Consider the following 16,174-nt stretch of genomic DNA (forward strand, 5'->3'; position numbering starts at 1 on the left):
TATTAAAATGTAACAAATTAAATTTGTAGTGATTAAAAATCATTTACTCATCGGGAAACCATAAATAAAGTAGAACAACCTTATTAAGGGAACATCTTTAGGATCACCTGAATATGGGTTGGCTGTAGTCAAAAAAATTTTCACAGAAAACAATTCTTATTTAAAACAAAATCTTATTAATGTTCTGGTTGTAACCCTCCCCCTATAAGTGGGTTTTACTGCCCAAATAATAATAATAAGCCTGAACAAATCCTGATAGACTCAAAACCGTACATATATTTATTTCATAAAAAAATATAATAACCCTACCCTAAATTTAAATATCGTTCCACAAATTATGCTTATTGACCTTTTTTTTATAATATACACAATACACCATAACAGCTAGGGTAGCTACAATATCTAAATTGCATAATCGTGATTAAACAAAAATTAAGTTTCCTCTACAGTTAAAACCATAACTATTAAAATGATAATTTCAAAATTAATTAATATTCATTATATTACCGGACGGTAAATGTTTATATACAGTATATAAAAGTATCTCTTTGGAGATACTGCTTTGAGAATTAATATACTGAAAGATGAGGGCGCATCGATTTGATTTCTGTTGCCTGTGCGTAGAACTAGTACTGTTCTGTACCATGCCGAGAGTGCCATTATCCAATCAAATTTACAGTTTACACAATACTGTGAAAGCCCCTGTGGTCTAATGGTTAGGACATCTGCTATCAATCAGAAGGTTTGCATTCATAACTTGTAGGTCTAGGCCTAGTTTGTTTAAATGTTGACAGTAAACAATTTTATATTCTCATGCATTCTCCACTTTGGACGGTACCATTATTATATTTACAGACAAAAGCAATACCAGAAGATAAAATACATTGAAGATTCATTGCATCTCTGAATTTCTAAAACATTTCGTAAAATAGTTGAATAAATAATTAATATTAGTATTAAACGGTATTATATAATATAAAACTATATTTCAGATTTAGTAAAATTAATACTGAACCCATTACTTTTTGAAGTTTTAAAACAGACATTGGTTTCCAACTCGCCGTGCCAGTTCGCCAGTTCCTTGTTTTAGGTGTTCCACTTGAACAACATTTTTGAATTCATCTATGTTCACGTAACATCCCTTGAAATTTAAAAATAATACAATGGCTGAATGGTTACATTAAAACAAAATATTGGCTCAGGTTCAAGGCACACCTTGGACATACTGTAGTTATAGTGCTAGGAGTAGGTTTTTTTTCAGGTAAGGACTAGGTCCAGTGCACACATCTGGCTCATGTGCACTTTAAAAAGCCCAGTGCATTTTACAGAAACAGAAAAGGATAATCCTGGTGTTCTGGTCCACTTCCAGTTCCGGTCATTTATAACTGCATTGGTCTAACCAAGGCAATCTAACAACAGGACACTGAGCTTGCCTTGCCAAGATAGCGAAAAATACCAATAGTACTGTACTATGTATGTATTCTTCGTGGTGTGCAGTGTCTGTTAAACAGAACCACAGATAAACCCTTTGACCTCCAAAGCTCAGCATCCTGTTGTTAGAATGCCTTGGTCTAACAACCCTTAGTGGTGTAATGCAGGGGGAAAAGGTCTCTGGTTTAGAAATCCTAAATGCCCTTCCAACGCTGTGTAGTTGCAATGGGGCTGCTCATGCTCTGAGGCCCCTTAAGAGTTATGGGCTAAGCCAGTTATTGCTCAAGCCGTTACACCCCTGACATCCCTGTTATGGAAACCATGTCCCAATAGCATGAAAAAGAACTACACCAAGTTTCCCAGGAAATAGCAATATAGGAGATATATACTGTATATATACCCTTAAATGTCTCTTTCCTCCATTCAATTGAAATTCTCTTCTACCGTGCAAAACACGGCGATTGTTAAAGACAAGACATTGACCTGGGTGCAACTGGAGTTCCTTCTATAAAAATAAATATATAGTAAAATTATTTTAAAATTTCCTTATTTATTCGACCAATCATACATTTACTAGTATAAATGAACTGCCTACCAAAACAATATTAGAGATTGTTACGCTGTAATTCAGATCAATGCGACTGTGCTGCATGAACAGCACCCCCTCAATATACTACAGAATGCTTACCTTAAAATTTGATTTCTTCAAAAGTTCAGCCAATCGTCTGTAAGCTCTGTAGTATGGAACTACTTCATCCTATCAAAATGTAAGTGTGAAAAAATAAATCATAGTATCTATATTATAAGAGAGAGAGAGAGTATGTGTAGATTTCGCATAGTTTCCGCATGCATCTATACACATGGGGTATCAAAATACTGGATTGTATTGTAGTGGGGTAGCACAACAACAGGAATTGTACTGGGAAGGTTTTAAAAATTGTTATTGAAAAATAATTAAAAGATTAATATAAAACAATTTTTCAGCTTCACATACTTCATCAACATGCAAGGCGCCTTCAAACTGTGGGGACCATGTCACTGCAGTTACCTATAAAATAAAAATTAATTTATACATTTTTTATCCTTTTTTTTCTAATAGCAAGTACAGAATGGATAACTATAATTTTTTTTACATTTTTTTATTTTATACTCATCCAACAGCAAGTAACTCGCCAATTACAGGATGGATAAACTATTTTGTAATTTATCTTGCTTATAAACTAAGTCTTACTGTATTTGTGGCTTAGTGAGTGGATTTGAAAGAGTCGTGAGTTACAACCCTGGCACTAGGTCAGGATTGAACTCTGGACCTTGGGATTGGAAGGCAAGCACGTAAACCATCAAGCTAGTACCACATTTAATCATCATTTAAAAAGTGGAGTAGAAACTAGGTCATAGCACTAGGTCACTATTGAACCTTGGGGTTGAAAGGCAAGAATGTTACCCACCATGCAACAGCTCCAATATATATCATTTTACTTACATGTTTTGTAACTGGATGAACATTGATGTGTGATCTTTGATATTGGAATGCTGCAGGATTTTCCCTAAGAAAACAAAATAACAACTTCAAGCACAAGAGAAACAGCAGTTAAACATTGTTAGCACAGTGTCACTATTTATAACACACATGAATGTATTCTTGCAATTTGATTGGTTACTTTATGCATCATTTGGAATTAGCCATAACAGAAAAGTAATACTGTAAAGCCCAACTTTTTCGCACACCCTTTATTTTCGCGATTGAATAACGATAAAAAGTTGCGAAATAGTTGGAAATGTAAAATCTCGAAAAGCTAGGGCCGTAAACATTTTGGGCTTTACAGTATCAAATGGTGATAATTCAATTTTTCAACTCTGTTTACACTATCAAACTTTATGTGACAAAAAATGTGATGTGCCCAAATATGGTAGTGATATACGCAAATATGGTAGTGATATGACATCATCATATCCATTTATGGGCACATCACATTCTGTTGTCACATAAAGTTTGATAGTGTAGATAGGTCTTTAAGAGATGGTATCACCTTTGCAACTCAAATAACTAGAAATTAATTGTGTTGCTTTTCCAAGCCAGAATGAGTGTGTCATTTGGGAGAATGCCTTTTAGAGGAAGTGGAAGCATCGCATTTATAATACCTTTCAAAGTGCACTTTTTGAAACGTTGCAGGCACTCTGCACAGCGTGTCAAAATCATCAGGGAATTGTTGGCGTAGTTGCTCAACTACTTGAAATATATCAAGCAGAACGCTCTCACCTCCCACAACTGCGTCATCAAATCTTTAAAAAAAAGGTATGATTGATGATCAGGTTGTATTGGGTATAGAATCATTATAAACTGTTAGGGGCGCTAATTTTCCTTTGTGGGGACATAATTATCCATGTGCGAGTGGCTAACATGATTAATATTGAATACTGCAGATTGGAACATTTCATTATTACAGGAGGACACACCTTTATGCTACACGCCTTGATTTCCATTAGTTACCTCCGCCAAGGAGGTATATGTAATCGATCGCGCGTGTTTTAATTTCTAGCATATTTATAATTGCAAACACTAGTTAAGATTTTCAAAAATAAGAATTTAAATGAGGTTACGCAAGAGATTAATAAACAAATCAATTTTACCTTATACAATGAAGAAGCTGTAGGCCTGGGACAGACTCATAGTAACTCAGGTCCATGTGGAAGTCTAACTCTACAGATGTATATGCAACATTAATTGGTTTATCTTCATTTTTAACATCAAAATGCTAAAAACAATGTCATAATATATGTTTTAGTCTCAACAATTATAGGCAATGTCTTATATAAGTCAAAATATGCTCTCTAAAATGTTTGTTGATTCATGCTTTGGTGACTATACTAGTACTAGGCAGGATGAAGTCAATAACAATTTCCTAAAAATTTGTAAAATGTTTCGTATAATTCCAAAATTCAATAAATAGTAAATCATTTGTTTTCCTTAGCGCTTAATCTATGGGATTCTATAGGTGCCATAATTGTTAAAAAATAAATAAATGGTGATTTATTGTACTACAACTGGTAAACATGAAATATTTCATAGACGTCAACAAATTTTTTCCCCTTAATACCAGCACACTAATCCAACATGATAATGAATACAGTAAATAATTAACTTGTTAGTATTATCGAAGTAGTTTGATTAAAATCTTGACCAAAAAACATTAAAAAATAAAAAATAAAAAATAAATGTCTTCTCACAAAATAAAAATATTCTATATATTAGAAAAGTTATATTAGAGATATATTGTCCCTGTCCATTTTTTTATACCAATTGTACACTAGCTTACTGTAGCAAATAGACCTGTTTTATAATAATAATAATAAGACTTATACAGCACACATATCCTCTAAAGTGCTCAAGGCGCTTGTGAAAAACCATGAAACATATTAACCTTAAACCTAAATACTATTGATAAATTTGACAAAAACCGAAATAATAAAGACCAATCGAACCCACATCACTGCTTCCGTTTACCAGCAATTTAAAGCTCAGGTACAGGCATGAATTTTAAATATAATATCTGGTTAATTGTACATAAATCAAATATTTGTAACAGAAATCAAGACGAAAAACCATGAATTTCCCCTAATATTGTCAAATACAAAATTTGGCAAAATTCTGCCAAAAAGACTTTTTTTCAGTAGTTAGGTAGTTAACATAATGTAATAAAATGTCTGGTGACTCCCTAGAAGGTGAAAAAAGATGGTGGATATACGGTGGATAATTTTTGCTATAGATAGCATGAAAATAAAATTCTGAAGTTGAATAAAAATACAAGAAATGTAAAATTCAAGTTATATTACCTATATTTAGTCATTTGATAACATTTTTTACCTCACTGTTTATTTTTCATAGCTTTTTAAAATGCCTCTCTACTTTCAAAATTTGTGTACAAAAGAATTTTACTGTGTAATTTGAACTATCAAATTGAACTGATATGAAAGTGCTAATTTTCAACAAGCTCCTGTAAAACAAATAAAATCCTAAAAATTATAAAACATAGGGGAAACTCGAAATCGATAATTATTGGAATGTATGATCAATAGAAATTGTTTGCTCGCACCTGGCCTTTAAGGTGCATAGACCAGCTAGTACATAACTCACAGGTGTTCTCAGTGATGTGGGTGTCTAGCTAAACAAATTAAATCTTACAAATTGCCAAAAGGAGCCGACAGCAGATGTGTCTTAAGCGCACTCTTGAAAAAATAACACAAAAAACTGTATCTACTTACAGCACCATAAAGAGTAGTCAGGACGCCTCCGAGTCTTTTAGCAATCTGTATAAAAAAAGAATAATTTAATACAATGTAGGAACCGTAATCATATTTTCTGGTAATAATTCCGTTAATACTTCTATTAATATTTCTATTAATACTTCTGTTAACTTTTCTGTTAATACTTCTGTTATTATTTCTGTTAATATTTCTGTTAATACTTCTGTTAATACTTCTGTTAATATTTCTGTTAAAATTTCTGTTAATACTTCTTTTAATAATTTTTTGTTAATACAGATAGTGATACTGTAAGTGTAACATATGTAATAATAGCGAGGTTTCGATTCGATACAGTAAACAGGACAAATGCAGATAAATCTTCTCCTTTGTCTAACTGTCCCATGAAATGAAAGCTTACTATTACAATCAGCTACACAGGTTTGTGAAAAGCCATTTATATTTTCCTGGGCACCTATTGTTATCTTTGTACAATGAATTGGTCATTGTTATTAACTAAATGATATACAGTAATCCTAAGGCTATGTACCTCAATAACCTTATTTTCATCATTTTCAGTTGGGATGCCGTCAATCACAGTTACACCGTACTCATTCAAAAATGTTACGTACCTACAATCAAAATAAAATAAAAGCCGAGGTGTATTTTTGTATTGTACATAAACATCACTTGTTTTAGTGGTAGTTTAGTATTACTTGGGACATTTTGATTAAATCCTGTTCAAGAATACATTCAATTAACTTTACTACAAGATTTAAAAAATAATAAAACAAAAATACCTCAGAAATGTCTTTTCACAAGACATGACCTGTTCAAAATCAAAATATTCTATGTTGCCCTATAATATAATTAGGAAAATATAAAAATAGATTGATAACTAGTTTTGGCAAAAATCAGGTACAGACAGCTGCTCCAATAAATTACACGCTAATGATTTGTATTACTGATTTAGATTTCCTCTCGCCCAATATTTATTTTTTATAAACACATCAGGCACAGAACATGAATTCTAAACCGCCCGGTGGTGATATACTGAAATTTAATTATGGATAAAGATGACGAAATCTGTGAGGATTAGAAAAAGTCACCCTAACAGAGATTCGAACCCCGGAACCTTCTGCTTGATATGCAGATGTCCTAACTATTAGAGTTGTATACATGTACATGTTTTATGATGGACTATGATTATCATATTTAAGCTGCTAGCAATGTCTTAAAGATGTATTGTCCCTTGAAACACAAAAAATGGAAAAAAAAATATTCTAAATTGAAATTGGCCATATCAAAGTAATATTAAAGTTATTCACTTTAAGTCGAAAATTCGAGACAAAAAACAACAAGTTAACGTACTAATTAACAGGTAAATTAATTTGATTACATTTCGTCTGGAAAATCGTCACGAGTGAAAGTAAAAGATTTCAAACCATTAGTATGCATTATGCATGATGCTAATTAGGATTGTTTACAACTCGTCACGGTTGAGAAGGTGTTTTCACACAGATCGCGAAGAAGTTTATGATTATGCATACAGAGTAGCCAAACAAGCGGGTTGCATTATGAGATATGTTTTGATCGAAAACTTTGACTGGAAGTCAAAGTTATTTTTTTTAACAAAAAAACGTCTGTATTTCGGTTAAATAATTTTTTTTGGGATTAATTTATGGTGAAATTTAATAACTATTATGATACTTCAAAATGACCCACTTTTTTTCAAAATTTTAAATTTTTTTTTTTTTATTGGTCAAAAGGACAATACATCTTTAAAGGAGCAAAGCCTTTTCTTTTTAAAAGTTATTGCTTCCTTACCTAAATTAATTATCATCATAAGGCTAGGTAGTTGTGGCCATGAAATACATTGTAAAAGAGAAGATTTGACAAGGCATCCTATGCAGGAATGTTAACCATGTCAAAGCTAAAACACCAGCAATTTTTTTATGATGCAGTAATAATAATAATAAGCACTTTACACACAAAAATGCAGTGATCCTACACAATTATAGGAATGTTAACAGAATTAGGATTTGAACCCAACACTCTGGGATTGGTAACCAAGTATGTTAATCACCTATCTACTGTACAGTACAGTCTTACCGTCAAAAACTTATATTCACACTTTTTCATTCTATCATTGCGAGCTTTCTGCGAGTAACAATACTCCTTGAGCCAATCCAATGTCACCACTCCAACATGGTCTGGTTCCTCCTTCCATCGAAGATGTACATGGTTGCCATCTGCAAATGATATGGAATAACAATTCTATTCTGAATTTCTATTCACCAGTGCAATAGTATTAAAAATCCTAAAATGCAGCAATTTCAATCAGATATAGATGACAGTTTTTGGAAGAAGTGAATTGCGTAAAAGGCCATACTAGGTTGAAACACCGGTTCTCGTCACCGAAATTAAGCAACATTGAGCCCGGTTGCGTTCTGGATGGGAGACTGTCTGGTGGGTGGTGGTGTATATATCAGAAAGTGATGGTATAATGATATCGGACTAGCATGTAATAGGGATGGGTTCAAGCCTGTAGCCAATTCTTTTTTCTAGCTACCATACCTAAAGCTCTGTCTACACTATCAAACTAGTTTGACAAAAAAAAAAAATATGATGTGCCCAAATATGGTAGTGATAAGCTTAAATATGGTAGTGATATGACAACATGTCCATATATGGGCACATCACATTTTTTTGTCACGTAAAGTATAATAGTGTGAACAGAGATAGCTTAATGTATGTTCTTGCATTGTACACCAACCTGGTTGTAATGTTGCAGATATTAGAGTTGGTTTTTCTGGAATACTTAAAATATCAGTTAATTTCTGTCCACTATGAGCTTGTATACAGGAATCACATTTGCAGTTATAACGAAGCCATATACTATGGTATCTGTAAAGAGAATTTATTACATATCTCTACTACAGTCTAGAAATTGTGAGTATTCTAGGATTGGATTAAATTTAAAGGTTTTTGAAAAAATGTCGGCTTTTGAACAAATTTTGGATGTTGGGGCAGGGCAGAAAAAAAAGTAAAGTTACAGTTGTAATAAGATAAAGATAATGTAATAAGATTTATAAAGCGCACATATCCACAAAATGCTCAGGCCGGGGTCACTTGGCTAGCGTTGCTGTCCAGTCCCAGGGTTCACAGGGTCGCTAGCTTGTAACAAAATAACAAATAATATATGGTGCTTTTCGTAAAAAGGTGCTTTTCGTAAAAAGGTGCTGCTTTATACAAATTTAAGGGGTTTGTTTTGTAGAAAAGTGAGAACCCTCTCCTCATAATAATGTCATAAGGCTCTACAGTACAATACACAATGGATCGAAACGTTATTATGACAATAATCTAATTATTGGTTTTAATTTACTGTTGTTGTTTCTCTTAATATATGTTACGGCCGTATGTGCCACTAGGCACGGAGATGATAGGTCATGTGACTTACCTACTGAGGGCTTCAGCATCGTCATTCCAGTGAATAACAATCTCACTTCCATCCTCATTAATGTTTAAGTTATCTTTTTGTGTAGATGTTGATAACTACAATGTAAAAAGGTATGGATTTGAAAATACTATGAAACCAATGGTATAGACTTTAGTGTTATTTACTTACAGTATATTGTGGTTCTACAATAATATATATAGCCTATATAATAATGTTGTAATATCTATGAATGGAACAACATCAACAATCAAACTATAAGAATATATAAGGTGTAAATTTTAAAATGCCATCATCTGTCATACAAATAGGTTATATGAGAATGTTTGTTTTGTTTTGTCTCAAAGCAAGTTCACAATTCTATATTACACTACTACTGTGAGTGGCCGAGTGGTTAGGAAAATAGAATCATAATTACGTAGCCATAAAATCGGTCATGGTAGGTGGTGGTAGAACAAGTCTTCTCGGATAAGGACTATAAACCGTAGGTCTAGTGCACACATCTAGCTCATGTGCACTTTAAGACGAGTAGGAGGTCGGTGTACAGTACATACACAGCCAAAGGTCATCCAGTATAAAAGAATAATACATTTAAAAAAATAAAAATAAGAAAGATCAGAAAATACATGCAAATGATAATTAATTTTAAATTTAAAATCACACTAAAAACTGAAACTACTATACCGTTTTGAGAAAGCTCCCTTGTTCATTAAATGGAGTTTTCCTGTATAATAATTCAGGTAAATATTTACGCTTTGATGAACTTGAAATAACAGGAAAGTTTACGGAGCTTAAACGTCTAGTATGAAACCGACAAGTTCGTCTAACACCAAATGCGCACAGATTTTCAAACAGGCTTGACAGTGATTTAAAATTCTGCATCATCAACTTCTTTAAATGAAATATTAATTACTTTTTTAAAAACTTTAAATTGTTTGATCAATGATTAATTTGCAAAATTTAATGATATTGTTAAATTTTGCAAGCAATTGCTAATTTCTTTGCGTAATCTGAAATTTTGTGAAGAAATTGCGTATGGAAAATTTCAAAAATTTCAATGGCGCTGCACAATATGAAAATTTTACAAGAAAAGAAAAGCTGTAGCGCAATTTAGGCCATTATAAACATAACAGTATCATGCGGTAGCTGATATAGCCTACTCTACTAGCTACTACTAACTTAACTATCTAGGCTAGAATAGGCCTATAGACCTATAAATAAAGTGCGCAAATTAAATCAAACAATACTTGGTTCAAACTGTGCAGCGGAATTTGAAATAAAGAATAGGCCTAGTACTGTACTAGGCCTAGTCCTATAGTAAACTAGGCCTAACCTTGAGTTGGTGGTCTGGGGCCTGCCTGCTCTGCCTTCTGCCAACAATAGTAGCCTAACTTTTTATTACCGATGTGGCTCGGTCTACTTGTCAATATTAATTAGAAAGAGAGAAGATAACACGACTGCCTCCTAATTTCTACGTCTAAATCAAAATAAATATTTATTTAAAGACATTTGTAAGATCAATAAAATAACAGAACATCAAAATACCTTACGAATACGATTATGATTCAAGTGTCAAGCTTTGCTGCTGCGTTGCTGCTGATCTGCTGCCAGCCAAATGAACATCCAGGTACGTGTGTGTATCGGCGATACCATTTTACCAAAGGTACTACAGTAGTATGCATGTTGTGAAAACTTGCAAAAACTTTTCAGTGTGCGCCCTCTATACATTTACTTTAACTTTTCTAAAAACTTTTTTGGTAAATAAGTTATATCACGCACAAAAACCAGTTAGTTTTGCTTCAATAGTTTTTACTTTCGAATAAATACGTTATGTTACAATTTCATTTAATATATCATTATAAACAATTATTAATTAAATAATAAAGTTTTAAAAACGAGACCATTTTTCACAATTGCAAGACAATACAGTTACGGATTTTGAATTAATAAAACAGCAATGTGGTGCCAATTGACAATTTCAATCCGTTTGTTCTTTTATCACTTTCCATCTTTACGATAGCCATCGAATAGTTAATAAAAAGGGAAAGGTCAATTGGTAGCCTAATTATCAGTAGCCTTAATTAACAGGTATATTCAACAGTATTGAAAAACACAAACGCTTGCATTGATTTACCAGTTCCTACAAAATTGAATACTTTTAACAATAGTAAGTCTAGTTATAAAGTCTACCGTACTAGACGTGATGATCAAATAAGTTGGTTTCTGCATAGGCGCGTTGTATCCTTCTTCTTTTATTTACAAACATAGGCCTATATATAACTAATTACTCTAATGGGACCTGTATTTATGTCTTGTTGTGATTGTATTGCAATTACGATGTAATTGATGACTAAATAAATGTGGAATAAATAAATAAATAAACGTCGTCTGCCGGCTTGTCAGAAATAGGAACCGTATTCTTTAGTCTACGGTGATTTATACTGGCAAATTTGGCGTAGACTTTGAGCAAGGCAATTTAGTATAATCTAACTTCCTATAGGCGTTTAATTTACGCTATCTAACTGTTATGTTTTATTTACATGTTTATAACTTATTTTTGGGTAAATAAAAGAAAGAATAGGTCTGGAAAGAGGATCGGAATTAAATGGATCAAAGACAGTCAATTATCTTGTTATTAATGTGAGACTTTTTACAATTTTAAGATTGTAATATTTTAACTATACAATTGTCTTCTTCTACCTAAGTCAAGAACTTATTTGTAGCATTATAAAGTTAAAATCTGTAAAATCCTTTCCCCGGCTCAGACTTAGCCGAGGACTTAAACAAACCAGGTTTAGTTCGTGTCGTCACTGACGATGGTACTAAGTCCCAAGATTTTATATCGGATATAACATCTAATCTGTCCATGCTCTCAAATATGTTTATAATTTCTTCGAGGTCACACTTTCTATCTCCAGATCGTGTTGTCTCCCAGATATTAAGCAACTCATTAGTCGGACTAAAAATCAGACGTTGACAAAGCTGTTCTTCCCATTGGTGAATGCAGTCGTCGTAGCCGAGGCAGTAGGCTAGATGTCTCCAGTCGTTTCCGAGTGTATTAGGTATGTCCAGTTTCTTTCGGATGCTTTCCCGTAGAGGGTAAGGTAACAGAAGACGTCTACGAACAAGTCTAGTAATTGGAACTTTTCTTTCACGAGAAGGTGCTGATCTCTGTATAAAGAAAATATAAATTATTACCGTATATTTCTTTGTACAAGACGCACGTTTGACGCGCAAATTTTACCTCTAAATTGTGGGTGCGTCTTATATATCTGCGACATAAAATGGGTGCGTTCTAAAGCCTGTTCTACACTATTAACAAGCCGTAGCAAACTCTTGTTCACAAACCACTAAGTTAGTTTAGACTAGCAAACTTCAGTGAGCAACTCAGACTGTGGCAAAGTGTAGACCAGTTTGACACTCGGTAAACTGTAGAAAACTATTTGGCAGAAGTTAACACAGGCTCTCTATAATTTCCTGATGTTTGCCAATAAAATCACAGTGTTTGAAGTCATGCATGTGGACAATAACAGTGGCCTACAACTTCTTCTAACACTGGCAATCTCGGAGTTTATAAACAAACGTTTGGTAAAGTTTGCTAGAATTTAACTGATAATACGCAATACATCAAGGAGTAAAAGTAAGAATTGATGATGCAACTAGGCCTCTGCTGCGTTCAGTAAGAGCCGGATAAAGCAACAAGCAACGGCAATATATTTTACCTGTTTCTTTACTAGTACATCGATGATTTTACCATGCAAGTCTTCACGTTCATCTTGAGTCACATGCACCTGACATTTCAAAGACGTCACTGTTTTTTCTTCATCATACTCAAGTCGATATACACATGGAACCCTCACATTTTCAACTAAACATTTTCTTGAAATTGACTAATGAGTAGAAATGGCACAAAAATAAGATATTAGATATGTTGGTTATACTGTTATGTAACTACTCTAAAATTATTTCAATGCAGTTGACAAGAAGTTTTACTAAAGACAATGTTTTCTTAAAACCATCATCCTACGAATGCCAAGATGGTGAATTAAATATTGCAAAGAAGATACCAAAAAACCTTGCTCTGTCACCTAACCCTTCCCCTACATACGTCATTGTCAATAACATAGATAGTGACGTCATTACCTGTTTGATTTTTCCTCCAGTCACTGTCCAATCTCCTTCTGTTTTGAGGAGAACAGTTAAGTCACTGACATGCGCGAAGAGGAAGGGAGTTGTAGGCGAGCACATCGAACCGTTGAGAAGACGTTCATCTTCCAAGATGAGCTTGTAAATGACAATAATTAATTGTATTTATTATTAATACCTTACAATCATTTTCGTGTCTTGAAAATTGGCTTAACCTATTTGATGTTTTCTGTTGATTTCAAATATTTTAAATCAATAAAACTATTCATTGCATGCAGATGAGAAATCCGTCACTGCAAAATTTTAACTTTAACATTTCTCTGATGGTATTAACTTATGGTCGGCAGTTTTCGAGATTTGAAATTTGCGGCTTATTTTATTCAAGGCGACATGATTAAATTGGGAAGATGAAATGAGTACGAAAAAGACTTATTCTTTCAACGGAAAATAATTAAACTTACATATCTGGCATCGGGAGTTTGGTTGGCACAATAAAGACGAACCTGTTGGTCATATTCATCTTCCTGTATCTTTGACGAAAATAGCATAAGATCAAGCCACTTTTCTTGGACAATAGGTATCGATTCATGTTCACACTGTAGCATAGTAGTGTGTCCGGTGAAGTGAGGCAACATCAGAGTCACCGTGTTCCCTTTGATTAGCATCAACGAATCGTTGTCATCAGAGAGGTTATGGAAACTAGGAACCTGATCCGGTTCTGTCTCTGTTCGTAAAGTAACAAGTTTCACATTGTTGTTTTTAATGTTGGCACAATGTTTATACGACAGTAAAACTCTTTCGTTAAACTTCATTCCAGAAGGGCCACAGAATACAACCGGACTTGTTGCCATCATATTCGAAGTTACCTCTAAACTATTCTGGTTCCCATTATGCAAATATATGTAAATTAACTGAGGTGTTGATTGTTGAATAGCACCAGGTGGTATCAGTAACGTCACACCTGCTTCTTCAAAGTTTAACTCGCCGCCATGTTTGTCAAAAACACCAGCTCGGAAATATGGAAGAGAGAACGCTTCCTGGTCATACTGGGTAGACGCTATCACAGCTCTTTTCCAAGCTTCAGCATCCTCAATACATTTTCTGAAGGATGTGCCTTTACCGTTGCATATTCGCTGTTCTTTTGGCGGGTCATCATCAATGAACTCGCACACTGTTTCAAGGGATTGATGACCTTCATTGACACTGTCTGTTTCCCTTTGTAAAACAACATTATTAGGATCAACTGTTTCCAAATCTGTTGAATCTTGTGGCAGCGTTGACGGCCGACGATACAAAAATCGAAATTTTCCCAAAACTGAAGACCCCTTGATACCAGTACGTTTTCGTATGCGATAGACAATTGCTGATAATTAAAGAAAATTAACATGAATGGTAATTAATAAAAACAAAAAGTGGCAAACTCAGTAGAGATAGACACCTGTCTTTGTGATCTATCTGCTGTAGGCCTAAAGACAAAGGGATGTTAATTAACTTCCTTTGCGATTAAAGCTACGCAAGAATAGTATACTCTCTTAATCGTCCAGGCCTGCTCTAATCTCCTATTTTAGATTTCTGAAACAGTTCAAAGCTTATTATTTTATACAGCATAAAACATTGTCATATATCAAATTTTGCACAAAAAGATTAACGTACCCACTGAAGGCAGAATAGCAACCACAATCAAGGTAAACAGAACGCACGGCACAATAATTGATGTTAAATGTAAATGTTTTAAATTTGCTGGCACTTCTGTCACAGGCGTTGATATATCCGTTTGATTGTAGTCCTCCTCGCTACTAACCAAATCCATTGTAGGCCTATTATCTAAAACTATCTACCGATACCAATATCTTTTAAAACTCACTATGATGTTGGTGGTTACATAGAGATTCTAAAACAGTAAAGTGCCTGGGTAAGAATAACGTTCAACTTCCTGTGTGAATTGCAGTAATAGTTCATATCATTATTCACAGTTTCCTTTAAACAAGTTACATGACTCACTCCCTGGCGGTTTAGTAAAACATATCTCAATCAAATGAGAAGATCGAAGAAGAAACTCAAACCACAACAGCTCAGTTTAGCTTTATTAACCATAAAGCAATTTACCTTTTTTACTTCATCCATAGATACTACAATATTAATAATATAAATAAATAAAATATTTATATCTCTATGCTTCATATAAAGTAAATAAGAACAAAGAAACTTCAAACTGTGATATACTGAAAAATAATTCGTTTATAAACGATGAAGATGAGGAAATCTGTGAGAATTAGAAAAGGCCTCCAAACATAATATTCTTTGATATTACCTGGTTTTACACACAATGAGGGATAAATAAAGATTCGAACTCAGAATCAGTTATTATGACTAATCTAAAAGAACACTGAGCTCATCTCCAAGATAGGAACTTGTAACAGTACTTTGATGTTATGTCTGGCTGCGAAAAATACCAACAGTACTGTAAGCTTGGTTCCCACTAGGACGCACCGTAAGGACGTAAGCCGCAACCCATGCGAATTGACCAATCAAAGCGATGGATTATTTGAACTGTCGTTTGTGATTGGTCAATTCGGTTACATTTCGGCTTACGTCCTTAATTTGCGTCCAAATGGGAACTAAGCTCAAGGGGCGTGAAACTGATCGTATCGCAGCCACAGATCAACACCCTTTTATCTCCGGAGCTCAGCATCCTGTTGTTAATTGCAATTTTAAAACGGTTAAGATAATGATGATCTTTTAGAATAAGATAAAGACGCCCAAACATCTTCTGCAGACATCATGCAATTCGACCCTCAGGCTTCCATGGTATCGTTCTGTTGAAATTTCATTGGATATAATAGCAACTCCTACGTTAGAAGTTAGATAGAATGCGACAGGTGTTTAGCAGTGTACTTG

The 16,174-nt window shown here is 33.8% G+C and overlaps 2 protein-coding genes across 2 annotated transcripts; both read right to left on the reverse strand.

Annotated features, from left to right (window-relative positions):
* Positions 1–364: 364 nt before the first annotated feature.
* LOC140060530 (gamma-butyrobetaine dioxygenase-like) lies at positions 365–10,736 on the reverse strand. Its single transcript, XM_072106787.1, has 15 exons — positions 10,676–10,736; positions 9,815–10,021; positions 9,134–9,228; positions 8,450–8,580; positions 7,786–7,925; positions 6,474–6,532; positions 6,224–6,305; positions 5,695–5,739; positions 4,063–4,187; positions 3,574–3,714; positions 2,915–2,978; positions 2,426–2,479; positions 2,120–2,188; positions 1,832–1,936; positions 365–1,141 (listed from the first exon to the last, which is right to left on the reverse strand). The coding sequence occupies exons 2-15, from the start codon at positions 10,013–10,015 to the stop codon at positions 1,034–1,036; spliced, it is 1,419 nt and encodes a 472-aa protein (XP_071962888.1). The 5' UTR covers positions 10,016–10,021; positions 10,676–10,736; the 3' UTR covers positions 365–1,033.
* Positions 10,737–10,933: 197 nt separating this feature from the next.
* On the reverse strand, positions 10,934–14,400 carry LOC140061298 (UNC5C-like protein). The gene is made up of 4 exons (XM_072107807.1): positions 13,738–14,400; positions 13,274–13,414; positions 12,853–13,020; positions 10,934–12,301 (listed from the first exon to the last, which is right to left on the reverse strand). Exons 1-4 carry the CDS (start codon positions 14,128–14,130, stop codon positions 11,864–11,866), a joined length of 1,140 nt encoding a protein of 379 aa, XP_071963908.1. The 5' UTR covers positions 14,131–14,400; the 3' UTR covers positions 10,934–11,863.
* Positions 14,401–16,174: the final 1,774 nt, after the last annotated feature.

The sequence above is a fragment of the Antedon mediterranea genome, chromosome 10 (genome assembly GCF_964355755.1).
Source record: "Antedon mediterranea chromosome 10, ecAntMedi1.1, whole genome shotgun sequence".
Classification (NCBI taxonomy): domain Eukaryota; kingdom Metazoa; phylum Echinodermata; class Crinoidea; order Comatulida; family Antedonidae; genus Antedon; species Antedon mediterranea.